Source organism: Ceratotherium simum, chromosome 23 (assembly GCF_057802395.1).
Source record: "Ceratotherium simum simum isolate JZ-2026a chromosome 23, ASM5780239v1, whole genome shotgun sequence".
Lineage (NCBI taxonomy): Eukaryota > Metazoa > Chordata > Mammalia > Perissodactyla > Rhinocerotidae > Ceratotherium > Ceratotherium simum.
In genome coordinates this window covers 24067437-24094706 of record NC_141922.1, presented here as the reverse complement: position 1 = coordinate 24094706, position 27270 = coordinate 24067437, and the positions used below count along the sequence as shown (strand labels likewise).

General features: G+C 40.2%; 1 protein-coding gene across 1 annotated transcript; it reads left to right on the top strand.

Moving 5' to 3' along the window:
• Nucleotides 1-975: 975 nt before the first annotated feature.
• Nucleotides 976-8095, top strand: UTP23 (UTP23 small subunit processome component). The gene is made up of 3 exons (XM_004431124.3): nt 976-1250; nt 4490-4664; nt 5824-8095. Exons 1-3 carry the CDS (start codon nt 1063-1065, stop codon nt 6202-6204), a joined length of 744 nt encoding a protein of 247 aa, XP_004431181.1. The 5' UTR covers nt 976-1062; the 3' UTR covers nt 6205-8095.
• Nucleotides 8096-27270: the final 19175 nt, after the last annotated feature.

The window sequence follows — 27270 nt, the reverse complement described above, 5'->3', positions numbered from 1 at the left end:
TTGAATTGAAGTGGATACTTGGCAATCATCCTCTGGGAAACTCAAAATTTTCTGATTCACTCTCTTCATTAATCAAGTCGACCAAGTAATTTCTAAACTTTCAGTCAGCTTTGTACCTTCCTGTTACTAGCCCAGTATGTAGTCTTCCTATCTCAGAGACTATAGACACAAAAAGAATTCTTAAAATAATCTAGTCCTGCCAACCAGTTTGACAGTGAGGAAGCTGAACTCAGCTTTCTTGGGGAGTTGCTCAAGGTCAAACAGCTTGGGTTAGGGGCAGAACCAGCACTCCAGTTCTGGGATTCTGACTCTCCGAGTTCCTTACAAAACGCTCCGTGTGAGAGATTTAGGATGGTCTGAAGAGGAGGACATGCAAAAGGGTGGGACCCTCTGCCCTGACATTTGGCTCCCGAGCGAGGGTAGTTCCTAGGGGGGGTGGCAAGAAGTTGAAGTTGAACTTCAGGCAGGCAACCTGGGTTCCAGTGATAGTTCTCACACTAAAGAACGACATGCCCTTAGTAAACGTGCTTAACTTCTTTACAGGCAGGCAACCCCTAGAAACCTGCCCATAGTTGTCCAATATCCTTTGGTCCCTTTCCTTCCCTCACTTGGGAATTATAAACATGAAAGGAAATAACATAGGGTAAATTACTTAGAACAGCGCCTGGAACATGGTAAGCTTCAGGATTATCATCGATTACTAAACTGCCAATCTTGGACAGGCTGAGGAAATGCCTCAGCGCAGCGCGTAGACTTTTTTTTAACCTGGCCTACGACTGCGCATGTGCGCCCTTGAGCGTAATCGCGCACCCAGGGGTTTCCCGCCTAGGCGCAAGCTCCGCCCCCGACGGCGCGCCCCTTAAAGCGCGGGCACTGCGGTGAAGCGCGCGCTCGCCTGGGCGTGACGTAACAGCCGGCAGGCCCGTGAGATGGGGGCGTTTGCTTCCGGGGCCAAAGGGCGCCTGATTTCCGGGAGAAGCTGGCCTTGCCAGTAGCAGGTCCGGCGGGAGGCGCTTGTTGCGGCTTAGCTGGTCCGGTGGTGTCCGTCCGGCTAAGCCAGGCATGAAAATCACGAGGCAGAAACACGCCAAGAAGCATCTCGGCTTCTTCCGCAACAATTTCGGAGTCCGTGAGCCGTACCAGATCCTGCTGGACGGCACCTTCTGTCAGGCGGCGCTGCGGGGCCGCATCCAGCTCCGGGAGCAGCTGCCCCGCTACCTCATGGGGGAGACGCAGCTGTGCACCACCAGGTGGGCCCGGCGGGGCCGGCGGGTGGCGCGGGGTGCCCGGCGGGTGCGGTGGGGGCCAGGCCGCTGCTCACAGGCCTCCGTGGGGAGCCCACGAGGGTCCCGGCGCCCCGTCCACGAGGGGTGGACAGTTAAGTGGTGGCGCTAAGGAGGTCAGGGGAGTATCCACGATGTAGACAAAGTACAATGCTCTGAAGTGTTCACGTGCCGTTAGCCTGGACAATAAGACCACATGCTTTGTAGTCCGCCAGCGCTTCGAATCTTGGTCCCCCTCCTACCAGCTCTGTAATTTCGGGCAAGATATTTAACCTCTCTGAGCCTGGGATTTCTCATTTGAAAAAAAGAGACCGTAACTACGTGTAGGATTGCTGTAAGGATCAAACGAGGTATAGTGTATGTAGGGTATTTTTTGGTAACCAAAACCTACCCCCTTTAAATGATTGTTAGTTGTATAGCTTTTCCTAGTTTAAATAAAAAATTTTCAACTGCCCTGTGAGATAACGTCTTCGATTCCCAGAAAGATAAATCAGGATTTGAGATTAAGAACTTTGCCCAAGGTCATTTGTTTATTTAACTGTCTTTATTAAGTACCAGCCATATGCCAGGCACTGCTGTAGCCCCTGAGGATAACTTGGTGAACAGGACAAACTCCCAGCCCTCATGGCCAAGAAAGTGCATATATCAACCTCTGATCTGTGTGTTTTGACTCCAGATCTAAAGTTTCCCTGTTGCATCAGTGTGGCGTCACTTAGGATGGAACCTTGTGGGGATAGGAGGGAGGGAGGATGGAATCATGAAGGTTTCATAGAGGAGATAACTTTGAGCCCAGTCACGGTTGGGTTCTGAGTGGAAGGACTCTTTTGAGTGACAGAAAAGAGGTGTGACAATCCTTGTGAGGATCTCTTGAACAAAGACACGGAGCTGCTCGTGAGGTGCCTGGGGAAGAGATTAGAGCACACAGTGTAGTTGGAAATGAAGCTGGGAAGAAGACAGATTGAGGCTAGATCTTGATGAACTACCGTTAAGAAACTTAGTAGGTTTTTTTTTATTGTAGAATATTTACTTTAAATAAGTGAAAAAAGAAAGTTAAAAGGACCCATAATACCACACCAGTGAGTAACCACTGTTAAAATGTGCTATATCAATCCATCCAGTTCTTTATACATACGTACACACACACACAAAAGAATGGACTGTGTGTATGATGTTAATGGCCTGCTTTTCTCACATAACACTACTCGATGAATAACTTTCCATATTCAGAACTGCTCAAGCAGTCCTCAGATGGGTTATAGATACCCCCAAATTTTTGATCCTTTTAGTGCTGCCAGACAAGTCCTTAGAGAGTCTGTGCCCCTGAGTTGGTTGCTTCTGGCTACAAGTAGCTTGTCCATTTATCCCTGTGTTCTATAGAAATATTAACATTTTTGAATATAGTGCTGTGATATTAAAAAGGTTGAGAAGTACTGCATGAAGTTATATTCTATAGCATTTTTTCCCTAAAGAATTTATTTTAACTTCTGGAATATTTCATACATACACAAAAGTAGAATTGTATAATGAAATGTCTGTCACCCAGCTTTTGTAATTATTGATATGGCCAATCTTGTTTCATTTATCCTTACACCCCCACACCTTACTGATGGTTTATTTTAAAGCATATTCTGTCAGTTCGCCTTTTTAAAGTCAGAATTCAAACAAGGTACATAAATTGCATTTGATTTCTATGTCTCTTAAGTCTTTTGTAACTATAACAGTTTTCTCCCACCTTGTTAAAATTTGCTATTTAAGTTTTTAAGAAATCAGATCACTTGTTTTTCTGTAGAATGTATTTGCTGCCACTGGTAGTTAGATCTGGAGGGTTTACTCGTATTCAGGTTTGAAGAAATTTGAAGTTTAATTTGAGGAAGTAGAGCAGCGGCATACTATCAGACCTGATAACTATCTTTTAGAAAAGGTAACTGCAATCATGTGAGGGGTAAGTTGGAGAAGCAAGAGAGTGAAGACAAGCAAACCGGTTTTCTGGTTGTCTAGTCAAGAAATAATGGGAGCCTGAACCTGGGAGAGGAGAGGCAGACCCCAAGGGTTCTACAAGAAGACATTACTGAGATAGATAACAACGCTGAGCTAACAGCTGATGGGGTGAGGGTGAGGAAGAAAAGGTCAAATAGGACTTCAGATTTCTACCCAGGGTGTCTGGGAAGATAATAATAAATTCAATAGAGCAAGGCAGGAAAACAGTTTGATTTTAGACATGGTGAATTAGAAAAGCTGATGGCAGGTCATTCATAGAAAATTCAATAAATAGTTGGCAATTTGGGCCTGAAACTCAAAATAGAGGTCAAAACTGATGACTATAGAAAGCAAATCTCTTTTCTTAAAAAAACAAAAACTAATGCGGTGACAAAAGGGGTCGGGCAAGCTAGAGTTTGGCAAGGGCTGGCTAGGTTTGAAGAAATCTTTGACTCAATAGTTTTTTTTTTTTTAGTGTGATGGAAGAAGTGCCTGGAGAGTTTATTAAAATGCTAATATTGGACTCCTCCACAAGAGGTGCAGATTTGGGGATGAGAAAGGTGCTAGAAATAATACAGTTTAATATCACTTTGTCATTGTGATATTTAGTTTATCGATGACACTTTGAAAAACATTGGCTTATGTTAATATGAAAATGAAGAGTGAAAGGATATTGTGATTGTTTTTAAACACTTGATGACTTGAGAATTTTGACTTTTCTGAACTGAAAATATTTTGAAGGTGTACCAATTTGTACTTGAAGTAGAAGCATGTGTAGCTCTATGGTTGGGGCAAGGCATCTGTTGTCAAACTTCTTGGATTCACATTTCAGCTCTACCACTTACTAATTTGAATTTGGGCACATTACTTGAAATCTCTCAGAATGAAGTGCTCTGAAATCAGGATAATTTTAAAGTAAGCAGCCTAACTTCATAGGGCTGTTTTGAGATTAATCGAGAGTTTATGTAAAGATAAATTAGGATACTGCCTGGCACAGAAGCACTAAGTAAATTTTGACTATTATTGTTGTTCCTTCTATTTGGTGTATGCATTTTCCAGGTCTTTTACGAGTGAAATGGGTACTCTGTGATTTGTGGCTACCATATGACAAATTCAGATTGTAATGGTATAGTGTTATTTAAAAAAAATTATTATTTTTTATACTTGTTTTATGTGAACAACTGATATGTATCTAAGTGTGAGCTGCTAATAACATTTTTTTTTTTCAGGTGTGTGTTAAAAGAGTTAGAAACTTTGGGAAAGGACTTATATGGGGCAAAACTGATTGCACAAAAATGCCAGGTTCGAAATTGTTCCCATTTCAAGAATGCAGTGAGTGGATCAGAATGTCTACTTTCCATGGTTGAAGAGGGAAATCCTCATCATTATTTTGTGGCATCACAGGTGATATTACTTTTAAAACCAGTCAATTTTAATCATTTCTAATTATAGTTCATATGGAGCTGTTTATAATCATAAAAAATTAATGGCAGTGGTTTGTTGAAGTGTGTCAACTTTTTAAAATACAAGCTTTTAAGGTAATTTGCATTCAATAAAAACAGTTGTCGTTAGAGAATTTGAGAAGAGAACCTTAAGCATATAGATTTTCTTCTTAATTACCAAAGTTTCCTTTTTTTTCTTTTTTCTTTGTGAGGAAGATCAGTCCTGAGCTGACATCCATGCCAATCCTCCTCTTTTTGCTGAGGAAGACTGGCCCTGAGGTAACATCCGTGCCTATCTTCCTCCACTTTATATGGGACGTCGCCGCAGCATGGCCTGACAAGTCGTGCCTTGGTGCGCGCCTGGGATCCGAAATCGGGCCGCCAGCAGCGGAGCACGCGCACTTAACTGCTATGCCACGTGGCTGGCCCCCGAAGTTTCCTTTTTTAAAATAAGAAATTATTGACATAGAGCTGTGATGATATGTTTTAGAGTTCTTGAAAGGAAGATAAGTAGAGCAAAGATTTTACATTCTATCTTCAAAATGTTTTTTTATGTTTCTGTATTTTATACTATTTCTCAAAAAGTCATGTTTTGTATTGAGACTGTACCACCAAAATAGAACAGTTTCAGGCTTTTAAAAAGATTGAGAGGTAGGAGAAGAGAGATTCTTGGCGTTGATATTAATGAAGGAGTTCACATACTTACAGATTTTCTTAAATATGCTTTCAGAATTAAAATTACCTATTTAGAGGCAAAGCTGAATCTAGAATCTGAGTCAGCTAATTTTTACTTTATTTCTATTCCTTCAGTCTCCAAGCATTCTTGACCCTTTCTGAAGCATATCTTAGAGTAGAAGCAAGGGATACCACCTAACATATTTATCTTTGCATTAGTTTGTAATTTATGGTCCTAGAATATTGATAAATCCAGTTCTTACTTAACTGTTTGTGCTCAGTTTTTATGTTTCTCTTCCTTTCTTTAGACATACTGATTTGAAAAATAAAACTTGTGATCTCTTTTATTTTTAATATAACCCTCTTTAAGTTCTTGGAAATCTATGTAAGGCATCTTATTTAATTGACATATTTGAACTAAATAATTCTATTTTTCTTTTTAATAGGATCAGAATTTGTCTATGAAAGTAAAGAAAAAGCCTGGAATTCCTCTCATGTTTATTATTCAGAACACTATAGTTTTGGACAAACCTTCTCCCAGAACAATTGCCTTTGTTAAAGCAGTCGAGTCAGGTCAGCTTGTGTCAGTGCATGAGAAACAGAGTATCAAGCAACTCAAAGAGGAACAGGGTTTAGTGAAAACCACTGAACAGAGAAGAAAAAAGCGCAAGAAAATAAGTGGCCCCAATCCTCTTAGCTGTTTGAAGAAAAAGAAAAAAGCACAGGATACAAAATCACCTGCCTCTGAAAAGAAAAGAAAAAGAAAAAGAATCCGGAACAGATCCACCTCAAAAGTACTTTCTGAAAAGCAGAATGCAGAAGGATAGTGAATCCTTTGGATACTTTTAAAGACATTCAAATGTAAAAAATAAATTTCTTTTTAAAGCTGTGGAAGTACTTAGGATAAAGACTAAACTTATTTTTATAAATGAATATTGACCCATAAGCCTTTGCCTAAAATTATTTGTAAAAAAAAACAAAACAGAGTGGATGGGTTTAGGTGTGACAGCGTTCACTTTTCTTGCTCAGTGACTTTGGAGGTTGTTCTCGATGTGAAACTTGTCTTTTTCTCCCTGCAGCTCCTCGTCCCCTATTATATGCAGATATTTAAAAAAACCAAATAGTGTCAAAAGGCTTGTAACAAAAAGAGCGGTAGTCCCTCTTGCACATTCACAGAGGAGACGTCCTCTTTCAACTCATGTAGTAGTTGTAGAATTTACCTTATATTTTCAAATAATATGAATATGCTGCTACCATGTGATATTATCAGCTCATTTCTTACCCCTTGAGATACTTTTCCTGGAGCCTTCCATCCTGCAGTGTGGCAATGTTTTCTGCTGAGCATGTTGCTCAGCTATAACCTAGGCGCTTCTTGTCCTTATCCAGAGATCTGCTTTGTGACTTCTGTTTCCTAGAGTCTTCGTTTTATTTTCTTGGTTTTCACTGTTGCTGTGGTGGAGCATAGAGTGTGTAGGAAGTATGTTTTTGAGACTCAACCAGTGTGTCTACCCTCATATTTATTGCACTGATAATGTGGCAAGATAAGGAATTCTTGGTTGAAAATAATTTCACTCACTTCCCTGGAGAAACTCTTAATTGTTTATAAGGTTCTAGGCAAAAAAAATTCCTTTACTTGCTTTTGAGTTCCATTTGCCCAAGAGGGGGGATGATTTTCTTTCCGATGCAAATGTTAACTTCAATAGCAAAAATTCCAAAATCATACTCTCTAAGATTGGCTATGAATCTGTTATTTAAAAAGTGTGTAACTAACATATAAATATGCTCTTAAAGTGTGTAAATTAGAAATTGAACAATCAAACTTGTCTTTTTCAGCCCCTTCCCCAATTGTTTTAATCATCCTTAGGCGAAAATTACCCTGTTTTTGCACTGTAAGAGTGAAGTATAAAGTTGTTGAAAAAGTGGAATCTGATGAGTAGCTCCTGGCTTTGAACTGCCTGTGACACCTTGGAGCAGTGGTTCTTAACCTGTATTGTTAGTGTATCATCATCAGGTATGAGGTACATCATGAATAAATTCTTATTAATGGCTAAAATAAATGACTTTTCTTAAATTGGAGACAATTCAAACATTCCTACAGAAATGTCATTCTAAGTTAAATTCAGAGATGCTTTTTTGGGTGGAAACTGGAATTATAGCTTTAACTGCACTGGGAATAACAGGCTGTATTGTCTGGCAAGCCAGGTTAGTGTTTGGATTGTCATTTCATGATTCTGTTTTAAATTCTTAGCAGTAGGAACATTTTTAAAAAGGAAGGCAGAGGTGCAGTCATACGTCGCTTAACAAAGGGGACACATTCTGAGAAATGCCTCATTAGGTGATTTTGTCATTGTGCTCATCATGGAGTGCACTTAGACAAACCTAGATGGTATAGCCTACTGCACACCTAGGCTGTATGTTTCTGATCTTACTAGACTGCTGTCCTATGTGCGGTCCATCATTGACTGAAATGTCCTTATGCGGTGCATGACTATTAGAAAAAAGTGAATATAGTTCTATAGTTCCTGTGAAGAAAACATTTGTCATTAATGACAAGAGTTAGGATTACCAAATCAATGTAGACAAAGTGATAAAACAGGTGAAATGTACACTGATGATATTCACTTCAGTATGCTAAAATGCATAAATTTTAGGTTTCCCTCTTTTTAACAAAGCTTTTTCTGATATTGTGGTTTATAATAAATATGTATTTGTTCTTCATGGTTCCTGGCTCATGGCTTCCAAAACCCTTTAAGTGATGAGAGCTTAAAGATGTCTCTTATGTTAATGAGGCAACTTAAATGTTAATGATCACCTAGGATGAGGGCTGGTTGTTATTGGAGGCGACCGTGTGATTAGAGAGTTGGAACTTTCAGTCCCACCCTCAATCTTGCAGATGGGAGAAGAGCAGGAGAATGGCCAATGGCTTAATCATGTGTAAGTAATAAAGCCTTCATAAAAACCCAAAAGGATGGGGTTCGTAGAGCTGCTGGGTTGGTGAACACACGGAGATTTGGGGAGGGTGGTGCACCTAGAGAGGGCACGGAAGCTCTGACCCTGTCCTCCATGCCTTGCCGCATGCATCTCTTCCATCTGGCTATTCCTGACTTATGTTCTTTTATAATAAACTAGTAATTTAGAAGTAAAATGTTTCTCTAAGTTCTGTGAGCCACTCGAGCAAGTTGATCGAACCAAGGAGAGAGACGTGGGAACTTCTGATTTATAGCCATCGGTCAGAAGCAGAGGTAACAACCTGGGCTTGTGGCTGGCATCTGAAATGGGGGGTAGGGGAGTCTTGTAGGACTGAACCCTTAACCTGTGGAATCTGATGCTCTCTCCAGGTAGATAGTGTCACAATTGAACTGAATTGTAGGACACCCAGCTGGTGTCAGAGCACTGCTTGTTGATGTTTGGGGACCCCCCCCCCACACACACATTGAAATTAGGTCCAGGAACTCAAAATACTTATTTATATTTATTCAGTGCTATGTAATTGCCTATTAATAGTGTCTGAAGTGGAGAGCTGGAAAAGTCAACTCATTTTTGTAAAAGTAATTTTTAAATTAAAATATTAAAAATACAGTGTATTACAAAATATACTATTTAATATCTTACAACTTTTGATTAGTCATTTATATGTTTTCCCAGTAAAATTGCTTTAAAAGATATAACAAAGGATCTCATATCTTTGGGAGTATGCACATGTGATCATAATCTGTTTTGTGGTTTGGGAAAAAAAAGGAGAACCTCTGCTTTAGAGGGTAGCTACTAGCTTTGTTGGGGATAAAAGTGGAATACATGTGCTTTTGAACTCTTTGAAGTTTGCCAGACTGATAGTGTTTCTGAAAACCACTATCTTTTATGAACACTTCAAAATAGTGTTTGTAGTTGAGTTTGGGCAGGATTCTGTATTCCCTATATTTTTGAAGCCCTGCAGCCACTTCTCACCCCCACAAGTACGTAAATTAAAACTAGAAGTCATTTCAGAGCAACTGAATTTCAAAAGTAAAAAGATTTCCTGTCTTCTGTTTATGCATAGAGTTAGATTGTATTTTATGTCTGCATCTAGGTAAGGCAGATTTGACAGGTTTAATTAATAGTTTTTCATGGGTGGGTGGAATGAATAGTTTGTATTCTTTAAAATGTTTTAAAAATATGTCATTTAATTGTACTATAATTTTTCTTAAGAGTTCTTAGTTTAGGTGTAAATGAAAAAATATAATGATATAACTCCATGTGTATATATATAATTTGAGATCGAGGACTAATTGGGAATAAAGGCAAAAGATTAGGTGTCTGGACTGAGTTTAGGAACTAATTTCTGGTATGATCTTAATTGGTGACCTCCGAACATTTAGTCATACATCCTTGCCAGTGAAAAAAGTTTGCATACGCCTATAACATGTATATTTATTAACTATATAGTTTACTACTGTACATTTAAAAATATACACAAAAAAATGGAGAGTAAAGATAAATTATTTTTAAAAAAATCTTTGCCATTATATGGCTTCATTAGCTGACATTTCAAGACATAAGGTTTATTAGTAATATTGGATATGAATCTACTTGAAGTAGTTTTTGTAATTACATTTTTCATCAGATACAACTACATCATTCGTTTTCCTTTATAATATTAAGGACAAAGAATGTACTAGGAGTTACATGTCAATACATATTAGTTGAATAAATGAAAATAAGGTCAGGTCTACCACAAAGGAGAGTCATAGCCTCTCATCCAGTTTCCAGACCTAAACCACTTCACGGGCCCAGAGCTCCTTAATTTAAGGGGAGGCTGGGTTCTTTTGAGGAAGGACCCTGAAACACTGCTACAAATTTTCCTCAATGCCTTCCCCAAAAGGTCCTGAGGCCATTTTCTAGAGTGAATGTGCACTGGGGAATAGAAATATCCAGACTTTTTGAGGATTACTTAGATATTGGCTCTAAATTGATGCTAATTGCTAGGGACACAAAATGCTGCTGGTCCAACATTCAAAGTGGCGGTTAATGGTGGTCAGGTGATAAATTGAGTTATAGGCTAAGTTTGAATCACAGTAGGCTCAGTAGGTCCATGAGTCCACCTTGTGTTTTTTCCTGAGTTCCAGAATATATAATTGTTAAAGACATACTAGGCAACCGATTGTATCCCCATCGTGGCTCTCTCATTTATACACTAAGAGTCATTAGGGCATCAAGGGTCAAGGGGAAGCTGTTGGAACTTCTCCTCCCTACCAGGATAGTAAACCAAAGGAATAGGACATCGTTGGAGGAATTAGAGAGAGAACTATCATCATCATCAAATACTTGAATGGTGCAGAAGTGTTGATTCCTATTACATCTCCATTTAACTCATCTATTTGGTCTATGCAGAAGGCAGATGGATCTTGAAACGTGGCTGTAGATTATCTTAACATTAATCAGAGGGTCATTTGCAGCAGGTCTTTCAGATGTAATATCTTTGCTGGAACAAGTCCACACAGCTCTTGGCGCCTGATACGGACATTTTTCCTCCCCCAATTTTTAACAATTTGCTGGGACCACCAAAAGCAGTTTGCTTTTCCTTGACAGGGCCAATAGGATACCTTCATGCTAAGGCAGCTCACCTGCTTTCAGCCATATTATAGTCTACAGAGATCTTGATCATCTTGATATTTCACACATCACACTGGCTTACTCTATTGATGACATGCAAATTGAATCTGATGAGCAGGAAGTAGCAAGTACTAAGTCAAGCTTTATGGACCAGAGGGTGGGAGATAGACCCTATGAAAAGTGAAGTTTCTGAGGGTCCAATGGTCTGGAGCACCTCAGAATAAACTCTTAAACATATTGCTGCACCACTACCACCTATCACTCAAAAAAGGGCACAAAATCTTGGTAGGCCATTTTGGGATTTGGAGGCAACATATGCAACATTTTAGTTTGTTACTTTGACCCAGTTACTGAGTAACCCACAAGGCTGAGAGTTTTGTGTGGGGACTAGAGAAAAGAAGGCTCTGTAGCAAGTCTAGCCTGCAGTGCAAGCTTTTTTCTGCTTGGGCTATCAGATCCAATGATACTTGATGTAGCAAGTGTTGTGTATATAGCAGTGTGGAGTCTCTGGCAAGTACAATATAAGAATCATGGCACACACGTCTAAGGTTTTGGAAAAAATTCATATCCTCTTCTGCAGATAACTATTATCCTTTCACAAAGAGCTACAAGCTTACTACTGGGTCCTGATAGAGAGCTAGGCATGGAACATCAGATGACCAAACAACCTGAACTTTTTGTAGTTAACTGGACGTTATTTGCCCATTAAGCCATGAAGTTGGGCGTGGGCGTCAAGTCAAAATGGTATATAAGAGATCAGGCTTAATGCAGGTCCAGCACATACAAGGAGTGAGTGTCTCATACTTCTTGGGCACCAATCTCTGCTGCATTGCCTCCTCATCACACCAGCAGCCTCATGGGGATTTCCTGTGATCAGTTGACAGAGGAGGAAAAATACTTGAGCCTGGTTTATAGATGTTTCCATACTATATGCTGCTAACAACCAAAAATGGATAGCTGTAATGTTACAGCCGCATTCATAGGTGGCCCAGAAAGAGCAATGAAGAGAAAGCCTTCTATTGGCAGAACTTTGAGCAATACATCTACTTACCCACTTCGTTTGGATTAAGAAATTTCCAGAATCATAAATCTGTGCTAACTTATGGGCAGTTGCTAATGGCTTGGCTGGATAGTTAGGGACTTGGAAAGCATAGGATTGGAAGATTAGTGGGAACGATGTCTAGTGAAGAGGTATATGGCTGGATCTTTCAGAGTGGGCACAGAGTATGAACATTTTTATGTCTCATGTGAATGTCCTTCAATAGGCACTCACCGTAGAGGAGGCTCTCAATAATCAGGTGGACAAAATGACACTTTGTATAGATGTCAGTCAGCCTCTTTCCCCGCCAACTGAGTGCTTCTTCACTGGGACCATGAACAAAGTGGTTAGGGTGGCAGGAATGGAGACTATGCACGGGCTTCAACAACATAGCTAACCTAGTTACCACTACTGCTGAGTGCCTAACATGCCACGCAGAGACAAACACTGAGCCCCCAGTATGGCACCATTCCTGGGGAAGTAGGGGAAGGAACCAATCAGTCACCTGGTGGCAGGTTGATTACACTGGATCCCTTCCATCATGGAAGGAGTAGAAATTTATCCTTAGTGGAACAGAATCCATTCTGTATATGGATTTTCTTTTCTTTCCCATAATGTTTCTGCCAGCATCACTTAAACAAAATGCCTTATTTGCCGAAATGGCGTTCCACCAACGTTACTTCTGATCAGGCAGTTTGTGGTATTAAATGGTCTCATTATATACACCATTACTTATAGTGCCAGTTTGGAGACAACACTCTGAAACCTCTTACAAGATACAGTATAAGCTTTAAATCTGAGGCCAATATCTGGTGTGTCCCTCCCATAGCAAGAATACATGGGTCAAGGAATTAAGGGATGGAAGTGAGATTAGCTCTTCTCACTATTACATCTTATAACCCACTCAGAGAAGTTTTGTTTCCTCCCTCCACTTCTTTGAGCTCTGCTGGCTCGGAGATCGTGTTCCCAAAGGAGAAATACTTCTACCAAGGGCATAAAAATAATCCCATCAATTTAGCGGATGAGACTCCACCACGTCATTTGGAAGTTTCTTTAGTATGCTCCTGAATCAACAGGCAAAGAAAGGAGTCACTCTACTGGCTGGAATGATTGATCCTAGTTTCCAAGGGCAAATTGCATTGCTGCTACAGGATGAGAGGACTATTTCTGGAATCTAGGAGAGTCTCTTAGTTCTTCTATGTCCAATAGTAAATGTTAATTGAAAACTACTATAAACAAAAAGATGCTGAACTACTGTGTATTCAGACTTTTCAGGAATGAAAGTATGTGTTACCTCACCAATTAAAGAACAAATTGAGATTCTGGCTGAGGTCAAAGGAAATATTGAATGTGTAGTTGCAGTAGCCAACCTCCAAGATGGTGCCCAGAGATTCTTACCTCCTGGTACTCATGAGCTTGTATGTCCTCTCCCACACTGGACAGAGCTGACCTATGTAGCCAATAGTGTATTGGTATTATGGAAATGATGGTGTGTAACTTCTGAAGCTAGGTTATAAAAAACAAACTGGCTTCCCTCTTGCTCTCTCTCGGATCGCTTGCTCTGGGGGGAAGCCAGCTCCCATGTTGTGAAGCTATTTAAGTAGCCCTATGGAGAATTCCACATGGAGAAGAAAGGACACCTCCTGCCAACAGCCAGCATCATTTTACCTGCACTGTGAGTGAGCCAACTTGGAACGGATCCTCTAGCCCTCCTCCAGCTTTGTGATGACTGCAACCCAGACAACGTCTTGACTGCGATTTCATAGGAGGCAGAACCACTCAGTTAAGCCACTGCTGAATTCCTCACCCACAGAAACTGTGTGAGATCAATGTTTGTTCTTGTTGTAAACCACTAAGTTTTAGAGTAATTTGTTATGCAGCAATAAATAACTAATGCAATAGTGGAAGGAGGAAGTTTAGAATATCAACTATGGCCATGTGACCAGTTACATAAAGTATGTCTCTGACAGCGATGAATATATTCTTCCTTTCTTGTTATGTGTGTATGTATATATGTATATGTAATATAAATGATATAAATATGTGTGCATATACATTATATATATACGTAATATATATAACAATCATACACTCATATATACTATTTTCTTCTCTCTCATCCTTTCCCTAATTATTTTATACATTTTTTTTATTATTTGAGGTTAACTCTGCCATTTAATCTTTAGGTAACAGTATTTCAGACAGGACTGATATTGAAATTGAGGAGTAATGAGCATGGCTCAGAAATAGCTACAATGACTGTTAGAACTTTGCATCTTCTTATTTTGTGAAGAGGTTGAGAATATCTTCATTTGTATGAAGGATAGTTGCATCGTGTTAAGTGAAACGGGGTTGTTTAATTGTTGTATGAAAGTTAAAACATGTATAGAAGGGTGCATATGGATCCTGAGTAGCCAAAGGGATGGATTGTGCCAGCTGCAAGCCCACCTTTCTAGACTCTACATCGCGATGCTGGAGCTGGGATTCTGCAAACCACAATTCTCCAGTGGCATTGCTTTCTCCTTGATTCTGCCAGTGAGGGACCCTAGAGGCAGGACCTGGAAGGAGGGTGGAGGAGGAAAGGACGTGTTTCTTCCTGTGAGCTTCCTGTAGACTCCTTCACTGCTTGAGCGTCTTGTGAGTGTCGCTTCTTCACTCTAGCAGTAGCAGTTTTGCAACACTTTGCAGAAACAGCTGTATTGCCTCCACTCCTCTCCCCCAACCAGAGAACCAGTCACTAGCACCAGCTGGCTGGAGCCCATTTTTCTGAGATCTGTCTGTGTACCAGGCCCTCGGGGCCCCTCCTCTGAGCTGAGTGACGTCAACACCAATGGGTTAGAGCCTACCTCCTCAGAGGTTTCAGCTCCACAGGGCTCCTTCTTCAGGCATCTAAGTTTTAATAATTCTAACCTCTTCCCTTTCTCCCCTTATTCTGAGGGCAGAAGCTGCTTCCTGCAGTTGCTACCTCCAGAATTCTTAGCGTTGTCTTTTTACCTATTAGTTACTGGTTAACAACTTGATACTTAATTAATACTTGTTTATATTAAATTCTCTCTGTTCACATAACTGGTGTAGTTTTTCTCTCCTGACTAGGCCGTGATCTATTGCAAGGGTTCTAACTAGCCAGGCCTGATTCTTGTGTCCATTGTGGAGCTAGGGGGAAGGGGTCAGCTCTACTCCAATTATACAGACTGAGATTGGATAAGGGATAGTCCACCAAAGAAAAAAAAAGGGGTACTATTACAAAGAGAGGGGAGGAGGGATCAGGCAAAAAAATCGCATCTAAGCACTAAGATAATCTTTAAAGATTATAAAGCACTGTCTCACGACCTTTCTCTCCCCTCTAAAAACCTTCCTAATAACATTATTGTGAAAGTGAAAAGAGAAATGGAAATGAAATGCCATTTCACACCCACTAGGATGGTTATAATTAAATAGACAAAAAATAACAAGTGTTGTCAATGATGTGGAGACATTGGAACCCGCATGCATTGCTGGTGGGAGTGTAAAACGGTGCAGCTGCTTTGGAAAACAGTCTGGCAGTTTCTCAAATGCTTAAACATAGAATTACCATATTATCCAGCAGTTCCACTCCTAGGTATATACCCAAGGGAAATGAAAACATATGTCCGCAAAAAACTTGTACATGAAAATTCATAGCAGCATTATTCATAATACCAAAAGGTGGAGACAACCCAAATGCCCATTAACTGATGAATGAGTAAACAAAATGTGGTATACCCATACAATAGGATATTATTTGGCAATAGAAAGAAATGAAATACTGATACATACTACAACATGGGTGAACCTTGAAAACCTTATGCTAAGGGAAAGAAAACAGTTACAAAGGACCATATATTGTATGATTCCATTTACATGAAATGTCGAAAATGGGCAAATCTATAGAGACAGAAAGTAGACAAACAGATACCTAGGACTGGGAGAGATGGGGGCCAGTAGGGAGTAAGGGGTGTAGGATTTTCAGCATAATGAAAAATTCTAAAGTTGATTATGGTGATTGGATGTACAACAACGTGGGTAAACTAAATCACTGAATTTGTACACTTTAAATGGATGAATTGTGTTATGTGAATTATATCTCAATAAAGCTGTTAAAAAAGCATTATACACACAGTAGTTATCCAATACATACTTATTCATGAATTAGTGCTGTAACCAAGCTGATTGAACAAAATATACTTCTGCACTTTAGATGTTTTTAGGGGCTGCTAAAGAAGAAAAGAAAATGTATGAATTGTTTCCAGTTTCTTTAAAGTCAAAAAAAAATTACTGACAAGCTATTTGGGCGCTATCATTTCATTTCTTCTTCACCTATGAATTAATCCCAAGTGGCTCTCTGCCAGCTTGCTAATGCTCACTGTCCACTCTCTGATGCAGTCAGAAAGATGCCATCTGTTCCCTCTAGATGCCAAAATGTTACAAATTATCTAAACCTTTCCACAGGCAGGAAATACTGAAAAGATAAATCTTCTAAATGCTTATCACTTTTCACAACTATTTTACGATGACGTTTTGTTCAACTTGATGTGAAAATGATAATCCCTGTGTAATGAAATATTTATATCTCCAAAACTGAATTAACAAATGTAAATCTTTTATTATGGGTAGCAACGCGAGCATGGTGCTGTTTAGCTATATGACACAATAACGTTCATACTGGCACTTATAGAGTTTTCCACATTCAGAAAGAGCAGGGCAGGAAAGGAAACTGTCAAGGAATGGCATGGAAGTTTGGAAGACCCATGGGTGTTGTTGCATGTGCTGTCCACATTTGCAGCCCCTGGGAATAGTGGTGAGCTCAGATAGCTGGTCAGGCAGGGAGCACCCCTAATCCTGACAGCTTCTGGGTTTTTATGTCCCATCATCATTCTCTGAAACAATACATTTAGACACTTAGAGCTGTCACTAGGCTTTTCTTTGGTTAAAGTTCAAAGACCTTATTTTATTTCATCCTTGTTTTCTAGTAGTGCTTGATGTCATTTCTGGCATCTAGGTGCTTAATAAGTATTGAATGAGTGAGTGAACGAATGAATGAATGAATTGACTTGGATGAAAGGAACTCTCTGATTATCACCTGTATTACAGGGTCTCTAGCCTTCCTAACTCATAACTGTCAGTATCACACTATGTCTTTTACGTATAACAAGATAGGGCCATCTAACTGCTTACCAACATAGCACACACGTTGCTCAAAACTTTATTCTTTGAGCACTTTGGCATTTGAAAATAACCAGCAGTTAGAGAAAAGAATCCTACATTTTGGTGAAAAGGAAAAAATATTTAGAAATATGTTGGTTGGCAAAATAGCGTATATACTAATTGAAATATTATTAACTTCATCTGCCTCTAAAAATTATTTTCTACTTTTCTCATCATTCTGCTTTATGACTTCTTCTGATTGAGGGTAATCTGAATATGTGTGTACATGCGGGGCATTGAGAGAGACAGGGTGTGGTTGCATGTGTGTGCACTCTGATACCCATAAAACACATTATTTTTTGGAATAAGTGTGGTTATAGTGCAAGGCTTCCTACTGGGCTGCCTCATCAATTCTGAAGCTCTGTTTCCAGATGCCATTTCTAATTCCCAGTGGACAGAGATACACTGTGTCTTTCCTTGCTATCTCCAAAAAAAAAGCTGATTGTAAGAGAGCCATCATCTGACCACATTCACAGGTGCTGTCTGATTCAGTGTCCTTCCTACTGTGTCGTTGTCCTTGGCACTGATATACAGTCTGCTCTGACATCCTGAGAAGACAACTCCTCACCACTCCCCATTATTTCTCCTGCAATGAGAAAGTACTCGAGCCTTTCTGGATGTAATGTCCTGTCAGCGCGTATCTGGTCCCGATCATGTTGTAGCTAAACACACTCAGGACCACCAGAGATTTTTTGGTGACTTTGATGAAATAACAAAAGAGGGAGAAGAAAGTGACTGCTAAAATTGAAAAAGGAGAAAGGAAGTTAGAAACAGGGATGTAGACAATCAGCATGAGAAGCAGAATGCTGTGGGACAGTGGTTCTTAACCCTTACTGTGCATCAGAATCATGAGGAATAGTGAAAAAAAACCGAATAGATGCCCAAACCCTGCCTGAGAGATTTAGATTCCTTTAGTCTGGTGTGGGGTCCAGGTATATGTGTAATTTAAATGTTTCCCAGGTTTTTCTAACGTGTGGCCAGATTCAGAACCTCTGGTGTAGAGAAGAACTTGGGTCTAGGTGTCAGGCAGTTCCAGGTCCGATAATCAACTGGGGCTCCTCTCAGCCTCAGTATTCTTATGACTAAATAGGCTTAATATGGATTGTAAATGAGATAGTGTCTGGCACTTAGTACACGTTCAATAAATAGTTCACAGGTTATGATGGAATACTATGCAGCCGTTAAAACTTGTATTTTAGAAGTCTACTTAATGATCTAAGAAAATAAATGTTTGTTCCCTTACCGCCATTTTCTCTGCTTCCCCGCACTGCCAACTTCTGCGGGCACGTACCTGGGCCCTATCTTCCTTCCTAAGGACAACGTTATAATTCAGAGCAGCTTTTCTCATTCCTTGGCTGCAAATTTGTCTCTAATGAGATCTTTCAGGAAATCAAATGAGAATCTCTAAGGGAGGTGCCTGGGCTTCTGAATATTTTAAAAGCTCCCCAAGTGATTCTAACATGAAGTCAGGGTTCAAAAGTACTTAATGAAACAGTGGATCTCAAACTTTGGCATGTGTAAGAATCATCTGGAGATTTTGTTAAAAATCAGAGAGTCTGATTCAGTAGGTCTGGGATGGGGCCCAGAATTTGCACTTTTAACGAGCTCCCACCTCCTAGGACCAGCGCATCAGCATTAGCTGGGAGCTTGTTAGAAATGCAAATCGAAGAGCCCTACCCCATAACTACTAGTCAGAATCTTTGGGGGTGGAGTCCAGGAACCTCTGTTTTAGCAAGTTCTCCAGGTGATCCTTCTGCGTGTTAAATTTAGGAACCACACATCTAGAGTAAACGTAACACTAAGACGACAGAAGGCAGCACCAGGAATCTGGGAATGACATCAAGATTTCAAATGTCTGACCTGGGAACCAGAGTCTGAGGTCAGTGCCAGAGAAACCACAGGGAGTAAGTATAAGGGAGAAGTAGGGCCTCCAAGGAAACTCAGGTGTCGTGACCAAAATAACGGGAATGAATGTCAGGCAAAAACATAGCTATCTCCTACAAATATGGTGGGGGTATGGAGTTATGGTGTTGTTTTTGAGGATGATGTAAAATGATGCATGTAAAAGTATTTTTCAGTGTCTGGCACATAGTAAGTATTTAGTGAATTGTATGAATTATTTTTATTAAAGCAGCACATTGTGGGCTCTCAGTATAATCAGATTAGGAAATATAACTTTTATTCTTTATGTTTCTGGTGTTAAAAAATGATTAAAGAAAACAATTTAGGTGCTACAAACAAATTTTATTTAACATTGCATGAAGTGGATAGTCTCCTTCTTGAAACCTGAAAAATGGGGCAGAAGGAAGAACGCTTTTACAGGATAAAGAATAAAGAACAAGGAAGAGAAAATATCTGACTGGCTGGGGCCACATAGTCAACCTTGTTGTGGTGAGAAGGAACAAGGAAATAAGCATGGAGCCCAGAGTTGGCTTGGTGTTTGGGGCCTGGCTGACTGGAAACACTGCATTTCTGGTCAAGCAGAGTGTTTACAGGGACACAAAAGTTTAAGTTTCAATTTGCTAACATGGCACCCAGGCAAGAGGGCTCCATCTTGGGCCTAGAAATTTATTTCAACACTGGATTTTATGCTTAGGTCTATGATCTATCTCAAATTAATTTTTGTGTATGCAATGAGTTATGGGTCAAATTTCATTTTTTTGCTATATAGATATATCCTATTGTTACAGCAGCCTTTTAAAAAAAGATTTTCCTTTTCTCATTAAATTAACTTGGCTCCTATTTTCCCATTTTGACTGCACACTCCTGGAGGGCTTGGGCTTTTTCTTGTGCTCCTTCATATCTGAGTTAATTAGGATTTGGTTCGGCTCTGAATAACAGGGAGGCCAAAAGACAGTAGCTTGAACAAGTGTATCAAATAGGTATTCCTAAATAGTAAACCATGCCAAGACTCACTGGCTTAAGTCAATAATCTCTTACAATTGTTGGCTGTGGTTTGGCTGATCTAAGCTGAGCTCAACTGGATGGTTCTCAGGTGGTGGCAGCCGAGGCAGCTCTGCTTCTCACTGAAGGTCTGTGGTTTGACTGGATGGCTTCCTTCCTCCTAGGATTGGGGTGGAGCTAGGCTAACCACAGCTATTCTTCTGGTAAAGAAAGAGGCACAAAACAGCAAGCAGAAATGCTGGAGGCCTCATAAGGCCCAGACTCAGAACCACCACACTGTTGTTTCTACCCATGAAGAAGTCACACGGCCCAGCCCAAAGTCAGAGGATGGGAAATATACTCTGCCCGTGATGAGGCCGTGGAAAGAATTTGGATAAAGGGAGAAGTGAAGATTAGGGGCAACTGTTCAATCTATCACAAGATAGAAATTTATTTTTCTCATATAAAAATCCAGCGGTAGGCAGTCCAGGGCTGGTGTGGTTCACAAAATTCTCAGGAACTCAGGCTGCTTCTATCTTATTGCTCCTCTATGCATGAGCTCATTGTCAAGGTTAAGTCATGGACTAAGGGGCTTCTTTAGCTCTAGCCACCGGGTAGGAGGAAGGGACAAAGTAGAAAGGGAACAATGGGCACATGCCAACTGTCATTTAAGGAAGGATCCTAGAAGTTGCTGCATAACGTTTCCATGTGTGGCCACAGTTTGCTGCAAGGGACACTGAAAATATAATCTTTATTCCAGTTAGCCACGTACCCAGGTAAACCAGGAGACCTATTACTAAGAAAGAAGAGAAGAATGGATATTGGAGAAAGGGCAAGTAATGATTTGTACATATAGCCTTGTACAGAGGATGGGTTCAATAAATATTCATTGCTCTTATTTAAAATTTTTTACGTGCTATAGAACAGTGGTTGTTAATTTTTTTATGGGAGAAGAGGGTAATCATTCTCAATAATGAAATAATAAGAAATATTTTTTAAAAAATCAGTGATTAAAATTTGTTTAGCATTTTAAGTGCTTCTTTCAGGACCCACAAGTACAACTGAGGAATATTTTTTTTTTTGTATAAATAGCAGTAAACGCTCTAGATCTCATTGGCTTCAGTAGTATTCAAATCAAGGGGTTAAAACAAATAAAATTCAAAACCACAACAGGGTGCCACTACGCACCTATTAAAATCATTAAATTAGAAACACAAATGGTGGCAGGGATGTGGGCCAATTGGAATTCTTGTACATGGCTAGTGGGAATGAAAAATGGCACAGCTACTTTGGAAAACAGTTTGGCAGATGTTTGTAAAGTTCAATATTCACTTACCGAAAGACCCAGTAATCTCATTCTTAAGTATTGACTGAAGAGAAATACAGCTGTATGTCCACACAAAATCCTGTATCAAATGTTATAGCGTCTTTGTTCATAGTCACTAAAAACTGGAGACAATTGAAGTGTCCATCTACAGGAAAAAGGAGGAACGAATTCTGTCACACCCTTACAATGGAATGCTACTCAGCAACAAAAAGAAATGAATTACTGATATATGCAGCAACATGAATAAATTTCAAAATAATTATGTTAAGTAAAAGAAGCCAGAATCGAAAGTTTACAAACTATGTGATTTCATTTACACGACATTCTGGAAAAGGCAAAACCATAGGGACAGAGAAAGATTAGTAGTTGATAGGGGCTGGGAGTGAGGGAAAGAGACTGAAAAGGGCACAAGGGGCAATGACGTCAGCATCATGGCAGAGTGAGCTTCCCCCATGGAACTCTCCCCCTCTAAGACACAACAAAAAGGACATTCATCTTCCAACAGAAGCTATTCACACAACACAGGGGACATCTGAGGCACCCAGGCAGCTGTACACCCAAGGACTGAGGTTCTGGAATCCCCAGAGTAAGTGGAAGGAGGTAAGAGGAGCTCCCTTCCTTCGCCAAGGACTGCGACCCTGAGACTGAGACCACGCAGCTCTCAGAGAGGGTGGGAGGGGCGGCTCTCCCGGGAAAACTGGAGCTCTCCAAGACCCCTCACAGCAGTGGGGAATCCCCCTATGGAGGGAGCAGAACTGTTTTGAGGGTACTTTTGACAAGTTAGCCCCTCAGGAGAGTAGAGAGCTGCAGCGAGGCGAGAGACCTCTGAGATCAGGGAGGTGAAAGTAAGCGCCCCTCCCCCACCTGGCCCGCCTGCCCAGGGCTTCAGCACAGCAGCCCTGCAGCCTTGGCACAGCTGCGCTTCAGCTCGGCCCAGTCACCAGAGGCAGCAGCCCCCAGGAGCCCAGGCACCAGGGGTGGCGGCCTCCAGGCACTGGGGCCCCACCAGCAGCAGCAGTGTGACCACGCCCTGCCCCCTGGGGCAGCAACCCCCAGGCACCTGGGCTCCACCAACGGCAGGGCATGCCCGCGCCCCAGCACGAGAGGCGGCGGCATCTCAGGTCTCACTGCGCCACAGCCCCACCTGCTCTGGCTGGACCATGCCACAGCCCCGGCTGCCCTGGCTTCACCATGCCACAGCCCCAGCTCCTTCGGCTCAACACCCCCCAGGCTCCAGCTGCTTCGGCTTGGCCATGCTCATGCTCCAGCTGAGTGTGGTGCCAGCCACACTCCAGTTCCAGCTTCTTCAGCCCAGCGGTGCTCCAGCTCCAGCTTCCTCAGCCCAGCCGCACTTCAGCTGCAGCTTCCTTGGCCTGGCTGTGCTCCAGTCCCAGCTGTTCCCACACTTCACCTCCAGCAGCCTCTGCTCAGCCACACTTCAGCTCAGCCATGCTTCAGCTCAGCCATGCCTCAGCTCAGCCATGGGCCAACCAGAGCATCTGTGGATCGAGGTGGGCCAGAATATACAGCCCTTGACCCCCACCCAGTGGCAGCAAGAGGAAACTGCGACCCTATATTTTTCGCTATGAGAAAAAATAAACCAAAACCGACAGGCACTATGCAAAAATATATGAAATCTCCAGACCAAAAGGAAAATGACAAGCACCCAGAAGTCAACCCAGAAAGCACAGAAATGTATAACCTTAATGACAGAGAATTCAAAATAGCCATCATAAAAAAGCTTAATGAAATACAAGAAAACACAGATAGACAACTCAATGAAATCAGGAATTTCTTCACAAAAGAGATTGAAACTATAAAGAAAAACCAACCAGAAATCTTAGAATGAAAAACACAATAGAGGCAATAAAGACAACTCTGGAAGCCTTAAGCATCAGGGCTGACAATATGGAGGAAAGAATTAGCAATATTGAGGACAGCAATGCAGAAATGCTCCAGACAGAGAAGGAAAGAGAACTAAGACTAAAAAGAAATGAAGAAACTCTCCAAGAAATATCCAACTCAATTAGGAAATCCAACATAAGGATTATAGGTATTCTAGAGAGAGAAGAGAGGGAAAAAGGGGCAGAGAACTTGTTCATAGAAATAATAGCTGAGAACTTCCCGAACCTGGGGAAGGAGCTGGAAATACCAGTGAATGAAATAAATAGATCTAAATATATCAACATGAAAAACCCTCTCCAAGGCATATAGTAGTAAAGCTAGCAAAAGTCAATGACAAAGAAAAAATATTAAGGGCTGCTAAACAAACAAAAAAATAATGTACAAAGGATTTCCTATCAGGTTCTCAGCTGATTTCTCTACAGAAACCTTACAGGCTAGTAGAGAGTGGAACGATATATTCAAAATTCTGAAGGACAAAATCTTTCAGCCAAGAATACTCTATCTAGTGAAAATATCCCTCAGATATGATGGACAAATAATAAGTATCCCAGATAAACAAAAACTAAGGGAGTTCATTGTCACAAGACCCTCCACTACAAGAAGTGCTCAAGAAGGCCCTCATGTCTGAGAAAAAAAAGAGAAAGGGGATCCAAAGTTTTGAACAAGGAGGAAAATAGGTCAACAAAACCAGAAAAATTACAGCTCTCCATCAGAATAGATTAGCAAACACTTAATTATAAAACCAAAGATCAAGGGAAGGTAAGCACCAAAAATAAATATAACTTCATCATGTTAAACATAATCTCAAAACACAAGAAGGAATAAGATGTGACAACAATAACTTAGAAGGGGAAGAGGAAAGGCATCGGATCAACTTAGCCTAAGAGAATAAAAGGCCATCAAAAAGTGGACTATCACATCCACGAGATTTTTTATACACACCTCATGGTAACCACTAACCAAATAATCAGAACAGAATCACACAGGATAAAGACAGAAAACTAAGAGAACCCCCATACAGAACTACACAACTGAATTGGTAATCCAAAACACATGGGATGAGAAACAAAAGAAATGCAAAAAACTGGAAAAAAGAGTGATAAAATAGCAACAATAAGCCCTTATATATCAATAATTACCCTAAATGTAAATGGACTGAACTCTGCAATCAAAAGACATAGAGTAGTGGGATGGATTAAAAAACAAGTCCCAACAATATGCTGCCTCCAGGAAACACGTCTCAGCTCTAAAGACAAACACAGGCTCAGAGTGAAAGGATGGAAGACAATACTCCAAGCTAATGGCAAACAAAAGAAAGCAGGTGTTGCCATACTTATATCAGACAAAGTTGACTTCAAGATAAAACAGGTAATGAGAGACAAAGAGGGGCAATATATAATGATAAAAGGGACACTCCACCAAGAAGACATATCACTTTTAAATATATATGCACCCAATACAGGAGCACCAAGGTATATAAAGCAACTATTAACAAACCTAAAAGGAGATATTAACAACAACACAATAATACTAAGAGATCTTAACACCCCTCTTTCATCAATGGATAGATCATCCAGACAGACAATCAATAAGGAAATAATTGACTTAAATGAAAAACTTGATGAGATAGACTTAATAGATATATATAGAACACTCCATCCAAACACAGCAGATTACACATTCTTCTCAAGTGCACCTGGAACATTCTCAAAAATAGACCATATGTTGGGAAACAAGGCATGTCTCTATAAATTTAAGAAGATTGAAATCATAACAAGCATCTTTTCCAACCATAATGTTGTGAAGCTAGAAATCAACTACAAGAAAAAACCCTGGAAAGTGACAAAGCTGTGGAGACTCAACAACATGCTACTAAACAACCAATGGATCATCGATGAAATTAAAGGAGAAATCAAATCATATCTGGAAACAAATGAAAATACACCGTATTAACGCATATGGGATGCAGCAAAAGCAGTCCTGAGAAGGAAACTCATAGCAATACAGGCCCACCTTAACAAACAAGAAAAAGCCCAAATAAGCAACCTCAAACTATGCCTAACAGAATTAGAAAAAGAAGAACAAACAAAGCCTAAAGTCAACAGAAGGAGGTGAATAATAAAAATCAGAGCAGAAATAAATGAAATTGAAATAAAAAAAACAGTAGAAAGGATCAATGAAACAAAGAGCTGGTTCTTTGAGAAGATAAACAAAATTGACAAACCTTTAGCCAGACTCACCAAGAAAAGAAGAGAGAAGGCTCAAATAAATAAAATTAGACATGAAAAAGGAGAAATTACAACAGATACTGCAGAAATACAAAAGATTATAAGAGAATACTATGAAAAACTATATGCCAACAAATTGGACAATCTAGAAGAAATGGATAAATTCTTAGACTGATACAACCTCCCAAAACTGAATCAAGAAGAAATAGAGAACCTGAATAGACCAATCACAAGTAAAGAGATTCAAACAGTAATCAAAAACCTCCCAAAAAATAAAAGTCCAGGACCAGATGGCTTCTCTGGAGAATTTTACCAAACATTCAAAGAAGATTTAATACCTATCCTTCTCAAAATATTCCAAAAAATAGAGGAAGATGGAACACTTCCCAACACATTCTATGAAGCCAACATCACCCTGATACCAAAGCCAGACAAGGACAATACAAAGAAGGAAAACTACAGACCAATATCCCTGATGAACATAGATGCAAAAATCCTCAACAAAATATCGGCAAACTGATTACAGCAATACATTAAAAAGATCGTACACCATCATCAAGTGGGATTTACACCAGGGACACAGGGATGGTTCAGCATCTGCAAATCAATCAATGTGATACACCACATTAACAAAACAAGGAATAAAAACCATATGATCAACTCAATAGATGCAGAGAAGGCATTTGACAAGATCCAACATCCATTTATGACAAAATTTCTCAACAAAATGGGTATAGAAGGAAAGTACCTTAACATAATAAAGGCCATATATGACAAACCCACAGCCAACATCATACTCAACAGGGAAAAACCGAAATCCATCCCTCTGAAAATAGGAAAAAGACAAGGGTGCCCACTCTTGCCACTCTTATTCAACACAGTACTGGAGGTTCTGGCCAGAGCAATTAGGCAAGGAAATGGAATAAAAGAAATCCAAATAGGCCATTAAGAAGTGAAACTCTTGCTGTTTGCAGATGACATGATCTTATACACAGAAAACCCTAAAGAATCCGTTGGAAAACTATTAGAAATAATCAACAACTACAGCCAAGTGGCGGGGTACAGAATCAACTTACAGAAATCAGTTGCATTTCTATATACCAACAATGAACTAACAGCAAGAGAACTCAAGAAGACAATCCCATTTACAATTGCAACAAAAAGAATAAAATATCTAGGAGTAAATTTAACCAAGGAAGTGAAAGGCCTGTACAATGAAAACTATAAGACATTATCAAGTGAAATCAATGACGACACAAAGAAATGGAAAAATATTCCATGCACTTGGATTGGAAGAATAAACATAGTTAAAATGTCCATACTACCTAAAGCAATCTACAGATTCAGTGCAATCCCAATCAGAATCCCAATGACACTCTTCACAGAAATAGAACAAAGAATCCTAAAATTCATATGGGGCAACAGAAGACCCCGAAGAGCTAAAGCAATCCTGAGAAAAAAGAACAAAGCTGGAGGCATCACAATCCCTGACCTCAAAACATACTACAAAGCAATAGTAATTAAAACAGCATGGTACTGGTACAAAACAGACACACAGATCAATGGAACAGAATTGAAAGTCCAGAAATAAAACCTCACATCTATGGACAGCTAATCTTTGACATAGGAGCTAAGAACATACAATGGAGAAAGGAAAATCTCTTCAATAAATGGTGCTGGGAAAACTGGACAGCCACTT

What these genes read in the sequence shown, in the direction of transcription:
- UTP23 (XM_004431124.3), top strand. Translation starts at nt 1,063, where the DNA reads ATGAAAATCACGAGGCAGAAACACGCCAAGAAGCATCTCGGCTTCTTC. An exon ending in ACGCAGCTGTGCACCACCAG is followed by an intron (nt 1,251 to 4,489) that starts GTGGGCCCGGCG and finishes TTTTTTTTTCAG; the next exon opens with GTGTGTGTTAAAAGAGTTAG. An exon ending in ATTATTTTGTGGCATCACAG is followed by an intron (nt 4,665 to 5,823) that starts GTGATATTACTT and finishes TCTTTTTAATAG; the next exon opens with GATCAGAATTTGTCTATGAA.